Raw genomic sequence first — 16,816 nt, 5'->3', positions numbered from 1 at the left:
GGTTTAATTTCAGAGAAATGAATAATACTGGGTAAATAATACTCACTGTCAGAGAAATAAGTAGTGCTGCTAGGTTTTACACAATCAAATGTAACACATAACTATATTTGAATAAAGAACTGTACAAATGCTACATATGAGATCTGTATGTAAAACATTTACATTTGACATTTTAGTAATTTAGCAGATGCTCTTATCCAGAGCGCCTTGCAGTAAGTGCATTCATCTTAAGATAGCTAGGTGAGAACCACATATAACAGTCAAATATACAGGATATGAACAATTCATTCCAGCTAAACAATGGATATATAGCATTTTGCAACAATATATAAATATAATACACATTTAAAATCGCTGAACTAAAAATCAGAGATCAGTAATATTTTACACACCCATAGGCAATAATTCCTGATGAAAAAACACGAATGTGAAAGATTTGTGGATATAGAGTTTTGGAACTAAACTTTTCATTTAAACTACCGTTCAAAAGTTTGGGGTCACTTAGACATTTCCTTGTTTTTGAAAGAAAAGCACATTTTTGTCCATTAAAAGGTTAATTGATCATTAGAAAACCCTTTTGCAAAGGGTTAGCACACCTGAAAACGTGGCCAGAAACAACAACCTTTCTTCTGAAACTCATCAGCCTATTCTTGTTCTAAGAAATGAAAGCTATTCCCTGAGAGAAATTGCCACTGAAGATCTCGTACAGCGCTGTGTACTACTCCCTTTACAGAACAACGTAGGCTTTTAAACTGGCTCTAACCAGAATAGAAAGAGTGGGAGGCCCCGGTGCACAACTGAGCAAGAGAACAAGTACATTAGTGTTGGTTTCTCAAACTAGACACTCTAATGTACTTGTTATCTTGCTCAGTTGTGCACCGGGGCCTCCCACTTAGAGACGTATGAGTTTCAGAAGAAATGTCTTTGTTTCTGGCCCTTTTGAGCCTGTAATCGAACTCACAAATGCTGATGCTCCAGATACTCAACTAGTCTAAAGAAGGCAAGTTTTATTGCTTCCTTAATAAGCACAAAAGTTTTCAGGTGTGCTAACATAATTGCAAAAGGGTTTTCTAAAGATCAATTAGCCTTTTAAAATGATAAACTTGGATTAGCAAACACAATGTGCCATTGGAACACATGAGTGATGGTTGCTGATAGTGGGCCTGTGTACGCCTATATAGATATTCCATTCAAAATCAGTTTCCAGCTACAATAGTCATTTACAAAATTAACAATGTCTACACTGTATTTCTGATCAATTTGATGTTATTTTAATGGACAAAAATGTGCTTTTCTTTCAAAAACAAGGAAATGTCTAAGTGACCCCAAACTTTTGAACAGTAGTGTACATACATGTTAAATTCTGTGTTGAAATTTAACAGTGAATAAAAACTACTGTAGAACACCCTGAGACCCTAAACAGGAATGAGTGTCCTCATTGAATACAAATCACTCTCCATGTTCCACCGAACCCGTTTAGACTGAGGGCAGTTTTACAACTACATGGTAAAACTGCTGTCTGGGATACATTGGCAGAGCACTTTCTTAAAGCAAAACGGCATCCTTTCAGACCATGAATCCTTTGTTCCTATTAAAGAATGCAGCTACACTGGGCCACCTTGAGCCCCTCAACCTGAAAATGAAATGTTTAACGGGGCAATTAATGGCTTCCCTTGTTTAGCAGAAGCATTAGCTAACCTCATATCCTGAGAAGCACTTTGCTCTCACTCTGACAAAACCCTTCCTGCAGTGCTCTCTGTCTCCCATTCAACAGGCCTAGGATATATATATGAAGGCTATTCAATAGAGCACTGGAGAAAGGAGAGAGGAGTGTATGTGTGTGTGGTCATGTGTGTGTTTGAGAGAGAGAGAGAGAGAGAGAGAGAGAGAGGGAGAGAGAGAGAGATATATACCGAGAGAGAGAGAGAGAGATATATACCGAGAGAGAGAGAGAGAGAGAGAGATATATACCGAGAGAGAGAGGGGAGAGAGAGAGAGGGAGATATACAGAGAGAGAGAGGGAGACAGAGGTATACCGAGAGAGAGAGAGAGAGAGAGAGAGAGAGTGGCCTTTACCATTTGTAAATTGTTAAAACACTGTATATATATAATATGACATTTGTAATGTCTTTATTGTTTTGAAACTTCTGTATGTGTAATGTTTACTGTTAATTTTTATTGTTTATTTCACTTTATATATTCACTTTATATATTATCTACCTCACTTGCTTTGGCAATGTTAACACATGTTTCCCATGCCAATAAAGCCCTTGAATTGAATTGAATTGAGAGAGAGAGATATACCGAGAGAGAGAGATAGAGAGATACCGAGAGAGAGAGAGAGAGAGATATACAGAGAGAGAGAGAGAGATACAGAGAGAGAGAGAGAGAGAGAGATACTGAGAGAGAGAGATATATACCGAGATACCGAGAGAGATATACCGAGATACGAGATACAGAGAGGTAGAGAGAGATACCGAGATACAGAGAGAGAGAGAGAGAGATACCGAGATACAGAGAGAGAGAGAGAGAGAGACCGAGATACAGAGAGAGAGATACCGAGATACAGAGAGAGAGAGAGAGAGAGACCGAGATACAGAGAGAGAGAGATACTGAGATATATATAGAGAGAGAGAGATAGAGAGAGAGAGAGAGATACCGAGATACAGAGAGAGAGAGAGAGAGAGAGAGACCGAGATACAGAGAGAGAGAGAGAGAGACCGAGATACAGAGAGAGAGAGAGAGATACTGAGATACAGAGATAGAGAGAGATACCGAGATACAGAGAGAGAGAGAGAGAGAGATACCGAGATACACAGAGAGAGAGAGATACCGAGATACAGAGAGAGAGAGAGAGAGAGATACCAAGAATCAGAGAGAGAGAGAGAGTGAGATACAGAGAGAGAGAGATATAGATACAGAGAGAGAGAGAGAGAGAGAGAGAGAGAGATACCGAGATACCGAGATACAGAGAGAGATACCGAGATAGAGAGAGAGAGAGAGAGAGAGAGATACCGATACAGAGAAAGAGATACCGAGATACCGAGATACAGAGAGAGAGAGATACCGAGATACAGAGAGAGAGAGAGATACCAAGATACAGAGAGAGAGAGAGAGAGAGAGAGAGAGAGAGAGAGAGAGAGGGAGAGAGAGAGAGATTTGTGTGTGAGAGGACATAGTCATTACCTTTTCTCCAATGCTTAGCCTAACAGTAAAGCCCAAATCCATAACAAAGTGTCATGAACGAAATAAAAAGCAACCCTGTTAGACCTTTAATGGACAGCCCAAATTCAATGACATGGCTCTCTAGGCCTTTTAATTTGGGCCTTCCAAGCGGGAGCTGAAATTTACTACCCATCCCAACTTTTTCAACACAGTAGAGGGGTCCATCCCATTCCACCCCAGTCTGATCTAAGACTCTGAGATAATGGGCTTTCGCAGTAAAAAATAAAAAGTATAATCATTTACATTTAACATTTAAGTCATTTAGTAGACACGCTTATCCAGAGCGACATACAGGAGCAAATAAGGCTGAGTGTCTTGCTCAAGGGCACAATGACAGATTTGTAACCTAGTCGGCTCAGGATTTGAACCACCGACCTTTATTAAAGATATATTATGCATAGACTACATACAGGTAATTCGGAAAGTATTCAGACCCCTTGACTTTGTCCAAAAAATGTTTACGTTAAAGTCTTGTTCTAAAATTAATTAAATAATACTTTTTCCTCATCAATCTACACACAATAACCCGTAATGACAAGGCGAAAACTGATTTTTTTTTAATTGTTGAAAATGTATATAACAAAATAAATAAATGGAATACCTTATTTACATAAGTATTCAGATGCTTTGCTACAAGACTCAACATTTAGCTCAGGTGCATTCGGTTTCCATTGATCATCCTTGAGATGTTTCTACAACTTGATTGGAGTCCACCTGTGGTAAATTCAATTGATTGGACATGATTTGGAAAGGCACACACCTTTCTATATAATGTCCCACAGTTGACAGTGCAGGTCAAGGCCAAAACCAAGCCATGAGGTCGAAGGAACTGTCCTTAGAGTTCCGGGACAGGATTGTGTAGAGGCAGAGATTTGGGGAAGGGTACCAAAACATTTTCGCAGCATTGAAGTTCCCCAAAAACACAGTGGCCTCCATCATTCTTAAATGGAAGAAGTTTGGAACCACCAAGACTATTCCTAGAGCTGGCCGCACAGCTAAACTGAGCAATCGGGGGCTAAGGGTCTTGTTCAGCGAGTTGACCAAGAAACCGATGGTCACACTGACAGAGCTCCAAAGTTCCTCTGTGGAGATGGGAGATCCTTCCAGAAGGACAACCATCTCGGCAGCACTCCACCAATCAGGCCTTTATTGTAGAGTGGGCAGACGGAAGCTACTCCTCAGTAAAAGGCACTTGACAGCCCACATGGAGTTCGCCAAAAGGCACCTAAAGTCTCTCAGACCCTGAGAAACAAGATTCTCTGGTCTGATGAAACCAAGATGGAACTCTTTGGCCTGAATGCCAAGCATCACGTCTGGAGGAAACCTGGCACCATCCCTACGGTGAAGCATGGTGGTGGCAGCATCATGCTCTGGGGATGTTTTTCAGCAGCAGGGACTGGGAAACTAGTAAGGATAAAGGGAAAGATTAACAGAGCAAAGTACAGAGAGATCATTGATGAAAACCTGCTCCAGAGCTGATGACAGCTTTGAAAATCTTTGGACGGAGTTGAAAGTCTGTGTCGCCCAGCAACAGCCCCAAAACATCACTGCTCTAGAGGAGATCTGCATGGAGGAATGGGCCAAAATACCAGCAACAGTGTGTGAAAACCTTGTGAAGACTTACAGAAAATGTTTGACCTCTGTCATTGCCAACAAAGGGTATATAACAAAGTATTGAGATAAACTTTTGTTATTGACCAAATACTTATTTTCCACCATAATTTGCAAATAAATTCATTAAAATCCTACAATGTGATTTTCTGGATTTTTTTGTCTCATTTTGTCTGTCATAGTTGAAGTGTACCTATGATGAAAATTACAGGCCTCTCTCATCTTTTTAAGTGGGAGAACTTGCACAATTGGTGGCTGACTAAATACTTTTTTTCCCCACTGTAAATGATTCACAGAGTTCAAGTAACAGTCACAACTCAACATCAACGGTTCAGAGGAGACTGTTTGAATCAGGCTTTCATGGTCAATTGCTGCAAAGAAACCACTACTAAAGGACACCATTTTTAAAAATTTTAACCCTTATTTAACTAGGCAAGTCAGTTTAGAACTAATTCTTATTTACAATGACGGCCTACCAAAAAATAAATACAATATAAATATAGGACAAAACACACATCACAACAAGAGAGACAACACAACACTACATAAAGAGAGACCTAAGACAACAACATAGCAAGGCAGCAACACATGACAACACAATAAGAAGATGAGACTTGCTTGGGCTAAGAAACATGAGCATCGGACATTAGAGCAGTAGAAATCTGTCCTTTGGTCTGATGAGTCCACATCTTTTGGGGTTCCAACTGCCGCGTCTTTGTGAGATGCAGAGTAGGTGAACGGATTATCTCCGCAAGTGTGGTTACCACCGTGAAGCATGGAGGAGGTGGTGTGATGGTGTGGGGATGCTTGCAGGTGACACTGTCTGTAATTTATTTAGAATTCAAGGCACACTTAACCAGCATGGCTATCATAGCATTCTGCATCAATATGCCATCCCATTTGGTTTGCGCTGAGTGGGACTATCATTTGTTTATCAACAGGACAATGACCCAACACACCTCCAGGCTGTGTAAGAGCTATTTGACCAAGAAGGAGAGTGATGGAGTGCTGCATAAGATGACCTAGCCTCCACAATCACCCAACCTGAACCCTACTGAGAATGTTTGGGATGAGTTGGACCGCAGAGTGAAGGAAAAGCATCCAACAAGTGCTCAGCATATGTGGGAACTCCTTCAAGACTTTTGAAAAAACATTCCATGTAAAGCTGGTTGAGAGAATGGCAAGTGTGCAAAGCCGTCATCAAGGCAAAGGGTGGCTACTTTGAAGAATCTAAAATTAAAATCTATTTTGATTTGTTTAACACTTTTTTGGTTACTACATGATTCCATGTGTTATTTCATAGTTTTGATGTCTTCACTATTATTCTACAATGTAGAAAATGGTACAAATAAAATAAAAAACACTTGAATGAGTAGGTGTCCAAAATTTTGACTGGTATTGTATATGTTTTTTTTATACATTTGCAGAAATAATTAATAACCTGTTTTTGGGGTATTGTGTGTAGATTGATTAGGGAAAAAAGTATTTAATCAATTTTAGAATAAGGTGTAATTTTAGTAAAAGGCTGCCTAAAACTTTATAACTCCGGTGGTCTAAAACCTATGTCAAACTAGGGATTCCATGGTTAAATAAGGTAAAACAATCATTCAATTAATATTTTATTTGTGTACATGAACTATACTGTACATTGACACATCAAGACCAAAACTGAAGTTTTAACTCAGTTTTGGCCAAATTTGCAAATATCCTATAGACTTCTACTTATCTAGTATGTCTTTTTCCTCCATAGCCATAGTCTACTGAAACCAGTTTGGAGGATACTATACTGTAAACCAGTCAGATTCCCATTATAAATGTAGCTAGATTGCTTCCTGTTCAGAATAGGAATTGTGCATGCACAGGTAAGCATTTGTAAACATTGTTATAGCAACGGCTTCCGGTTAAACCCCAACGCCATGACAACTGACCAGAAAGCAGGATCTTGCTATTCTCTTCAGGACATTTCAACTTACGACACAAGCAGGCCGTTCACCAAATGGATACTACTAAAAGCTGTGGCAAAGTGAGTATTCCTGCATTCTATACTGTTTATGCTTTGATACACACTCCAGCATCATCAGTCGACCCATAATCTTCTTCTCTTTAAGAAAGCTAGCATCTTCACCACAATCCTCAACAACAGCCATGATGTGATTTCATGTGAACGTACCCAGCACTGATTACATCTGAATGTTCGGCAATCAATATGGTCTTGACATGCGCGTACACACAAAGGTATACTCACACACAAACAGACACACAACGCACACATGCAAACACACACACATAAACACTAACAAATGTGAGCTGGTTGCTATGGTGGATCAAGGTGATTAAGAACAAGAAGATCAAACGAGTGACTGTCTTTAAACCCCCATGTTGACAGTAACAGAGCCATGCTTGTGTTAAGATTTTCTCTGTGGCTTGGCGCTTGCCCATGATGGAGATGAGATTGTTGTGCTGAATTACAATGGAATTGGAACCTCGGCATGGATTTTAACTGGAGTACAATGGGACAAATGTTGTTGCAGTCTCTCTAAGCAATGCAGTCCACTTATCTCACCCTACACACCCTGCCCTATTTTTACAGCCCAGCTTACAGTAACTCCTGTACTGTCTACAAATATCAGCAACCATCTTGGAGTAGCTTATTCCATCAAGTTTGTATAGGCCTACTCCATAGAATTCTGGATGTCTTTCCGACAACCATAGCCAAGGCAATGAAACAAAAGCTATGATATTACCTTGCGCAAGGTATCTTAAGTTTGATTTATGCAACAATCCATGACATGACATGAAAGCAACACAATCAGAACACAATTATGCCATTCATTACATAATGCAATTCATCAACATTACAGCTTTCAATGTATCTATCTATTTTGAAAACAAACTTGGCATGTACATGAACAGACCATGACGGAAATAAAATATGTCTGAAAAAGTGCAATGATTGGCGGCTACTGATAGACATCAAATCAATTCAATCAAACTGTATTTGTCACATGCTTGGTAAACAACAGGTGTAGACTAACAGCTTACTTACGGGCCCTTCCCAACAATGAAAAACATTTCAAATCAAAAAATAAATGGAGAAATAATAGAACAATAATAACAGAAGGAATAAACACACAATGAGTAACGATAACTTGTCTATATAAAGTACTGCACAAACAGCCCTAACTCATCCACCCTATAGGTCTTCACAGCAAAAGCCCTGTAGTTTCCCAGTGAGTAACGATAACTTGTCTATATAAAGTACTGCACAAACAGCCCTAACTCATCCACCCTATAGGTCTTCACAGCAAAAGCCCTGTAGTTTCCCAGTGAGTAACGATAACTTGTCTATATAAAGTACTGCACAAACAGCCCTAACTCATCCACCCTATAGGTCTTCACAGCAAAAGCCCTGTAGTTTCCCAATGAGTAACGATAACTTGTCTATATAAAGTACTGCACAAACAGCCCTAACTCATCCACCCTATAGGTCTTCACAGCAAAAGCCCTGTAGTTTCCCAATGAGTAACGATAACTTGTCTATATAAAGTACTGCACAAACAGCCCTAACTCATCCACCCTATAGGTCTTCACAGCAAAAGCCCTGTAGTTTCCCAGTGAGTAACGATAACTTGGCTATATACACAGGGTACATGTACCGAGTCGATGTTCAGGGTTTCGAGGTAATTGGGGTAGCTATGTAAATATAGGTAGGGATAACGTGACTAGGCAACAGGATAAACAATATGCAGTAGCAGCAGATTTTAATTTGAGAGGGGACTCTCTCTATATACTCACCATATTGATAGCATTCACTGGGCCAATACTGTTGACAAACATGTCAGTGTGGATCACGGTTGGTTTTACTGAAAGAAGAAAAAACAAGTGTTATGATGCACATTCAATATTCTGTGTTTAGGTTTATTCATGTCTATCTTATGTCAGGGCTAAATAGCTTGTACTACTATAGCAGTTAGTGTGTGCGAGTGTAAAATGATGACACCATGGAGCTGTCCATGGTGCTGAAAACAGACTTTACGTACCCTGCACTAAATTCTCTCTCTCTCTCTCTCGCTCTCTCTCTCTCTCTCTCGTAAGATAAAATATTTTTAGGATCCTACATCTGTCCTGAGCCTGAGACGATCTCTGCTTTTCCAAGATATGGATGTGGTAAAGGCTTTGACACACCACAGACACGGCTTCTAGTTTATCTCCAATCACAAACTCTCTCACCATAAAAGGAATGTTACTAGAGATTATATAGTGAGTGAACATAAACTGGCCCCATGTAGTGAGTTTCCGACTGCATAATCGGTGTCAAAAACATAGCATGATAAAAACTCAAACTTAAAGCCATACTTAGTTCCAATTGCCAGCTGGTAAATTGATTTCTTTGAAAAACACAATAAATATGACCGAATACAAATTAAATAAAAACATAGCTTGGCTTTCTGAATTCCCAGACCACTTTTGAGGATGATAACATTAATGCAGTTGTATAAACAAACTGCTACATTCATCATGGGAATACTCATCAAAGGTGCAATGGTGTGTAAAACCTATAGCCAAACAACAAATGCAGCAAGCTACCGTTTGGATGTCCTCATTTCCTTTGGCTCCAGGTTGGCTTTATATTATACCTTGTCTATACCTGCATGCCATGATGCACACCATTTCCTTTGGCTCCAGGTTGGCTTTATATTATAGCTTGTCTATACCTGCATGCCATGATGCACACCATTTCCTTTGGCTCCAGGTTGGCTTTATATTATGCCTTGTCTATACCTGCATGCCATGATGCACACCATTTCCTTTGGCTCCAGGTTGGCTTTATATTATACCTTGTCTATACCTGCATGCCATGATGCACACCATTTCCTTTGGCTCCAGGTTGGCTTTATATTATACCTTGTCTATACCTGCATGCCATGATGCACACCATTTCCTTTGGCTCCAGGTTGGCTTTATATTATACCTTGTCTATACCTGCATGCCATGACGCACAGCATTTCCTTTTTAGCAGATAACATTGCAGCCTGTGTCCTTGTGATGTCATAATGCCAGGAAATGAAAATGTCATTCCCCACATATCTCTCTTGTTAGCCATTTTGCTTTACATAGACTGCAGCAGCATTACAATTGTATGAGCTGCACAATGGACTTGAAAAGAACTGCCCACAATCTGCAATTAATCCAAATCCCAGTTTTCAGTGCATGGTAGCAATCCCAGTTTTCAGTGCATGGTAGCAATCCCAGTTTTCAGTGCATGGTAGCAATCCCAGTTTTCAGTGCATGGTAGCAATCCCAGTTTTCAGTGCATGGTAGCAATCCCAGTTTTCAGTGCATGGTAGCAATCCCAGTTTTCAGTGCAACGTACCACTCTTGGTAGTTGTTAGCTAATTATACCCAGTGTGTAACTCTGGCAGTCTGGGAGACGACAGGGTGCAACATCATATCATGTTTGACGGTAAGATGGTGGCGGCTGCCTCAGTAAATCTATTGTAGCTGTATGCATTTTCTGTCTGAACATAGGAGCTGACCCCAGCTGCCAGCCCAAGTGAAGGGAGAGAAAGCTACTTCACTGGCTCTATACTTGGCCAACAGCAGTGCAGGGACAGACGAGGCTAATAGGCCCATGATGGATAACCAGACGTCCAGGTTTCACAGCTCACACTGTGTCTGCATAATAATGCTAGAATGTTGTTTCTGTTGCACCAACCTTTACACAAGTTATACTGGGGCGGGCCCATGACCCTGTCGACTGAATGGGCTCCGTGAAATGAGAGGGCTGTCTGTGATGATGCTATCAGTGATGATGGTGTCTGCTCATCATTCATGGCCTGTAATACTGATGTAGATAGATTGTGACGAAGGCGTTGATGCCAATGGAGATTGTCTTTGGGGAGGGCGGCCATAGCAGCAGCAGCCAATCAATGTGCAGTTGTATGACACCTACCTCCTATATCTGGTCGCAGTTTGTTATCGTAGCCATCTAGTAGGCTGTTTAGGATGTTGGTGACATCGCTCTCATACACTTTGGGAGTCAACACCCACGTTTTGTTTGTCACATCATCGTCATTTTCAGTCTGGAGGGATCTGGGAAGAGAAAAGGGGAACAGAGGAAATATGAAGCAAGGATTTTTCCATCAGCACTATAAACAGCAAGGTAAAATGAAAAGAGAGAGAATCTTGTTATGCTGTCAATATGTAAAGCAACAATCCACAACAACAGCACAGAAAAGAAGACTAAATCATACTAGGCTAAGCTTGCTATGCGTTTAGGCTCCATTCTTTCAAATGTGCACTGCCCGCTGGTTGAAATCAAAGGACAAGGCAGAAACGGGATAAAAGGGCAGAACTCCTGCTGGTTGCCACTGATCTCTATGTGATTCCCTACATGAAAATCCTCACAAAGTGACACCAGCCCCACAGTGCAGCTGGACCTGAGAATAACGGCAATGAATAGTAGCATAGTGTTCAAAAACAAAAACCCAGTTAGGAGAGAAAGACTGTTACCCAGGCCCTTTCAGAACGCTGAAGAAATGCACGTTGCGAATAGGGGACCTGACATTGTTCCTTTGAGTGAGATTTTGTCATAGAATGATTGTTCTCTGCTCTCTTTTCAGTGCTTGAACAGAAGGGTCCGTCTTGTGAGTTGGCTCACCTCTGTAACATGTCTCAACCAAGAGTGCCATAGTCACCAAAAACACAGTCAGGAGAGAAACATGGGGAGAGAATGTTCTGGTTCCTCAGGCCCTTTCATAACACAATGAAGAAATGCAAGGTACAAACAGTGGATCTGTTGTTGCATTTGTGAGATTTCTTCTTTGACATTCCTTGGTTCTCTGCTCTCTTTTCAGTACTCAAGCAGAAGAGTTAGTCTTGGGAGTTGGCTCACCTCTGTAAAACATCTCAATGCATTACAATGTCTCAAAAATCCTAATGAAAATGTTCTTCACTCAGCCAAGAGCCAGTTAACTGAATTACACATTGAATAAAAGTGTTTTGCAATGGGGCTTGGATACTGAGGCTGGAGGTGTGAATACACCTATGATGGTGCATTGGAGTGCAGCACAGATGAGTCTTATCTAGAAGTGCTAATGACAACACACTGTCATGAAGTGTGTGATTAAACTAACAAGCACAGATTCAGGGCTCTGGGAAGTTGTTACCGCCAATGGCACGATAGATGGAATATGAAGGATTTCCATTGTGTCAGAACATACTGTACCAAGAGCTTTACCCAACTCAGTAACCATGGAATCCGAGGGATACTGTATACAGTGGGGCAAAAAAGTATTTCGTCAGCCACCAATTGTGCAAGTTCTCCCACTTAAAAAGATGAGAGAGGCCTGTAATTTTCATCATAGGTACACTTCAAATATGACAGACAAAATAAGAAAAAAAATCCAGAAAATCACATTGTAGGATTTTTAATGAATTTATTTGCAAATTATGGTGGAAAATAAGTATTTGGTCACCTACAAACAAGCAAGATTTCTGTCTCTCACAGACCTGTAACTTCTTCTTTAAGAGGCTCCTCTGTCCTCCACTCGTTACCTGTATTAATGGCACCTGTTTGAACTTGTTATCATTATAAAAGACACCTGTCCACAACCTCAAACAGTCACACTCCAAACTCCACTATGGCCAAGAACAAAGAGCTGTCAAAGGACACCAGAAACAAAATTCCAGACCTGCACCAGGCTGGGAAGACTGAATCTGCAATAGGTAAGCAGCTTGGTTTGAAGAAATCAACTGTGGGAGCAATTATTAGGAAATGGAAGACATACAAGACCACTGATAATCTCCCTCGATCTGGGGCTCCATGCAAGATCTCACCCCGTGGGGTCAAAATGATCACAAGAACGGTGAGCAAAAATCCCAGACCCACACCTAGTGAATGACCTGCAGAGAGCTGGGACCAAAGTAACAAAGCCTACCATCAGTAACACACTACGCCGCCAGGGACTCAAATCCTGCAGTGCCAGACGTGTCCCCTTGCTTAAGCCAGTACATGTCCAGGCCCGTCTGAAGTTTCAAGTTTGAAACTGAAGTTTCTCTCTCGCACCAGAGAGCATTTGGATGATCCAGAAGAAGATTGGGAGAATGTCATATGGTCAGATGAAACCAAAATGGAACTTTTTGGTAAAAACTCAACTCGTCGTGTTTGGAGGACAAAGAATGCTGAGTTGCATCCAAAGAACACCATACCTACTGTGAAGCATGGGGGTGGAAACATCATGCTTTGGGGCTGTTTTTCTGCAAAGGGACCAGGATGACTGATCCGTGTAAAGGAAAGAATAAATGGGGCCATGTATCGTGAGATTTTGAGTGAAAACCTCCTTCCATCAGCAAGGGCATTGAAGATGAAACGTGGCTGGGTCTTTCAGCATGACAATGATCCCAAACACACCGCCCGGGCAATGAAGGAGTGGCTTCGTAAGAAGCATTTCAAGGTCCTGGAGTGGCCTAGCCAGTCTCCAGATCTCAACCCCATAGAAAATCTTTGGAGGGAGTTGAAAGTCTGTGTTGCACAGCAACAGCCCCAAAACATCACTGCTCTAGAGGAGATCTGCATTGAGGAATGGGCCAAAATACCAGCAACAGTGTGTGAAAATCTTGTGAAGACTTACAGAAAATGTTTGACTTCTGTCATTGCCAGCAAAGTGTATATAACAAAGTATTGAGATAAACTTTTGTTATTGACCAAATACGTATTTTCCACCATAATTTGCAAATAAATTCATTAAAAATCCTACAATGGGATTTGCTGGATTTTTTTTTCTAATTTTTGTCTGTCATAGTTGAAGTGTACCTATGATGAAAATTACAGGCCTCTCTCATCTTTTTAAGTGGGAGAACTTGCACAATTGGTGGCTGGCTAAATACTTTTTTGCCCCACTCTATGGTGACACCACCAACACATTAAGACTTTATAGAGGGATTCAGACAGCTTGGATCTTTTGGCCATTCTTGGACATTGTAAATGGACCTGATGTCAAATCAAATGTTATTTGTCACATGCACCAAATACAACAGGTGTAGACCTTACTGTGAAATGCTTACTTACAAGCCCTTAACCAACAATGCAATTAAGAAAATATTTACTCAATACACTAAAGTTTAAAAAAATAAAAGTGACTATGCATAGATAATAAACAGCGAGTAGCAGCAGTGTAAAGTCCGGGTGGCCATTTGATTAATGGTTCAGCTTTCCCCTCTGTTCTAATAATAGAACTAGAATGAAGATTGAAATAGTTAAACATACTTGTTCTGTGGTTCTAATCTACTGCAGAGTCGATTGAGCCAATAGCATTCAGGTGCTGTTCCTACTTTTCAGCAGAACCCAGTTGTCAACGGAAATCCCCCAGAGACAGCTGGATGAAAGAGAAATCTGTGTATGTCCCCCAGACGGATCTAAAGTATCCGTGGCTAATTTGGTAATGGGAGGCCCATAAAAATGTACAACTTAGAATGTGACACTGGAGTACAGTAATGTTATTGTAGCTACTACCCCCATTGAGAACATGCTACAGCTGCAGGGCCTAGCTAACCACAAGAGGACTGTTTCCTATACTGAAAGGTTTAAATTGGCTTTTATCGCAGTCGCATCATGTGAAAACTGCTATCAGATGTATTTTTTTATTCACATTTTCCTCACGTACCAGATGAAAGACAATTCAATTGTCTTCAGAAAAACAATTAGGATGTATTTGAAAACACTCCTTAAAGTAGTTCTGTTAAATATGATCTCTAATTGAATTCTTATCGTCAACACCAATGATTCATAAAACATTTATTTTTTTATTTAACCTTTATTTAACTAGGCAAGTCAGTTAAGAACAAATTGTTATTTACAATGGCGGCCTACTCTGACCAAACCCAGACGATGCTGGGCCAATTGTGCACCGCCCTATGGGACTCCCGATCACGGCCAGATGTGACACAGCCTGGATTTAAACCAGGTACTATAGTGACACCTCTTGCACTGTGATGCAGTGCCTTCAAATGCTGCGGCACTCTGGAGCATCGATATCCAAACACCAGTATAATGTACAGACCCCCAAATCAGTTACTTCAATATCAGTTCAAATACTACAAACAATTCTGGGATGATTTGATGTTAACTTTAAAAATATATATTTGAGCACAATGTTATCAGGTGGGAAAATCACTGCTTGTCTGTTGATAGTAATTATGTCACGTTTCTGTAAGCTATCATTTCCTGGGTTTGTGTCTGGGGCTAATGAGGCACAGCCCGTCCCAACTCTCCTCCTATCCAGCCACACACAAGACACATCACTGAGCACCATTCTTACAATCACTACGCCAAATGAAGACTCATTACGGTAGCTAACACTGACTGCCTTAACGTAGTCCTCGCACCATTTTGCTTGTTATCGCCATAGAGAAGGTACTAGGATCTATCCCTGTGGAACAAGATGAAAATGCCTCTGTTTGTTCATTTCTTAGAGGGTAAAGATTGCAGTTTAGCTGACATTTTATAAAATGGCCTCACGGTGCTCTGTCCTGAGGACACAGAGCTATTAGTGACAGATCACCTGACCTGTGGTGACCTGGTACTCCCTAATTAGCTCACCTCTGGCATCAGCTCTATTTGTGTACCCAGTTAAGCCTAACTAAATGGGATCAGACAGATTAGAAACATTATGATTGTTTAACGGGATACATTGGGTTTTGGGCCATTTATCTACTTTCCTGGAGTCAGATGAACTCGTAGATACCATTTTTATGTCTCTTTTTATGTCTCTTTTATGTCCAGTACGAAGGAAGTTTTGCAAGCCAATGTTAACTAGCATTAGTGCAATGACTGGAAGTCTATGGGTATCTGCTAGCATGCTAGTTAGTAATGGTGCTAGCGCTAGTTGGCAACCTCCTTTCAAACTGCAAGCAGACATAAAAATGGTATCCACAAGTTCATCTGAATCTGGGGAAGTAGATAAAGCACCTCATTGTCAAAATCCCTAAGTATTTTAAGTATTGTTTTCCATCAATGATTAAATACAGCTCAGGACAGATAAGGCTAATTTGAGAGGCACAAGACTGTTGACTTCATTTGTATTAACCGCAGGAGGTTGGTGGCACCTTAATTGGGGAGGACGGGCTCATGGTAATGACTGGAGCAGAATCCGTGGAATAGTATCAAATAATCAAACACATGGTTTCTATGTGTTTGATGCCATTCCAATCCCACCGTTCCAGACATTAGTTCAGATAAGAAAAAGGACCAGTAGGTCTACAGTACACAGAGGGAAAGAGGGTGTCCTGTTTCTTTACAACTAGCATGGGATGGCAAATGATACCAGTCAAAATCCAAAATCCATTATTAAAACAGAGCGGTTAAATTGTAAAATGGGACTACAGAGGCCTACTGAAATTCTAGACACACTGAGCTGCATGCAGGTAGGAATTTAAGGAAGCAGGTGATATAAATGCTTTTGAAAAAGTTGTATTATCCACAGGTCACCCACTACAGTAGGCTTATTCCCTGTGCCTGTTGGAAAGAAACGTGCTGTTTAGGATTAAGAATAGGCCCAGCGGCCCGTATCCAAAGTGCTTTCCATAAAAGTCACTTCAATGAAGGCTGGTAGTCACACAAGACACCTGCAGGTCACAGTAATAGACATCCTGAGGGGTTATACTGTAGATACAGTTTGTCTGACACACATTACATGCCAAAAAGTATGTGGACACCTGCTTGTCGAACATCTCATTCCACTAACTTGAAGGGGTTTCCACACACTTGTTTTTGTCCACATCCTGAGGGGTTATACTTGTGTTTTTTGTCCAGATACAGTTTGTCATGTAGTGACATGTACATTACATGCCATGTAAAAGTATGTGGACACCTGCTTGTGTTTTTCTGTCCATGTAACATCTCATTCCACTAACTTGTGTTTTTTTGAAGGGGTTTCCACACACTTGTTTTTGTCCATGTAGTGTATTGCTTGTGTTTTTT

The 16,816-nt window shown here is 40.7% G+C and overlaps 1 protein-coding gene across 1 annotated transcript in view; it reads right to left on the bottom strand.

Annotated features, from left to right (window-relative positions):
- LOC112228318 (gamma-aminobutyric acid receptor subunit gamma-2) overlaps positions 1–16,816 on the bottom strand; it is an 84,141-nt gene that overhangs the window by 64,311 nt on the left and 3,014 nt on the right. Inside the window, exons 2-3 of the mRNA XM_042309604.1 lie at positions 10,790–10,929; positions 8,632–8,699 (exon numbers count right to left, since the gene is read on the bottom strand). Coding sequence (XP_042165538.1) covers positions 8,632–8,699; positions 10,790–10,929 — 208 coding nt within the window. The remainder of the gene's footprint in view (positions 1–8,631; positions 8,700–10,789; positions 10,930–16,816) is intronic.

Source organism: Oncorhynchus tshawytscha, linkage group LG30 (genome assembly GCF_018296145.1).
Source record: "Oncorhynchus tshawytscha isolate Ot180627B linkage group LG30, Otsh_v2.0, whole genome shotgun sequence".
In the NCBI taxonomy this organism is placed as follows: domain Eukaryota; kingdom Metazoa; phylum Chordata; class Actinopteri; order Salmoniformes; family Salmonidae; genus Oncorhynchus; species Oncorhynchus tshawytscha.
This window is presented reverse-complemented; position numbering and strand designations above follow the sequence as displayed.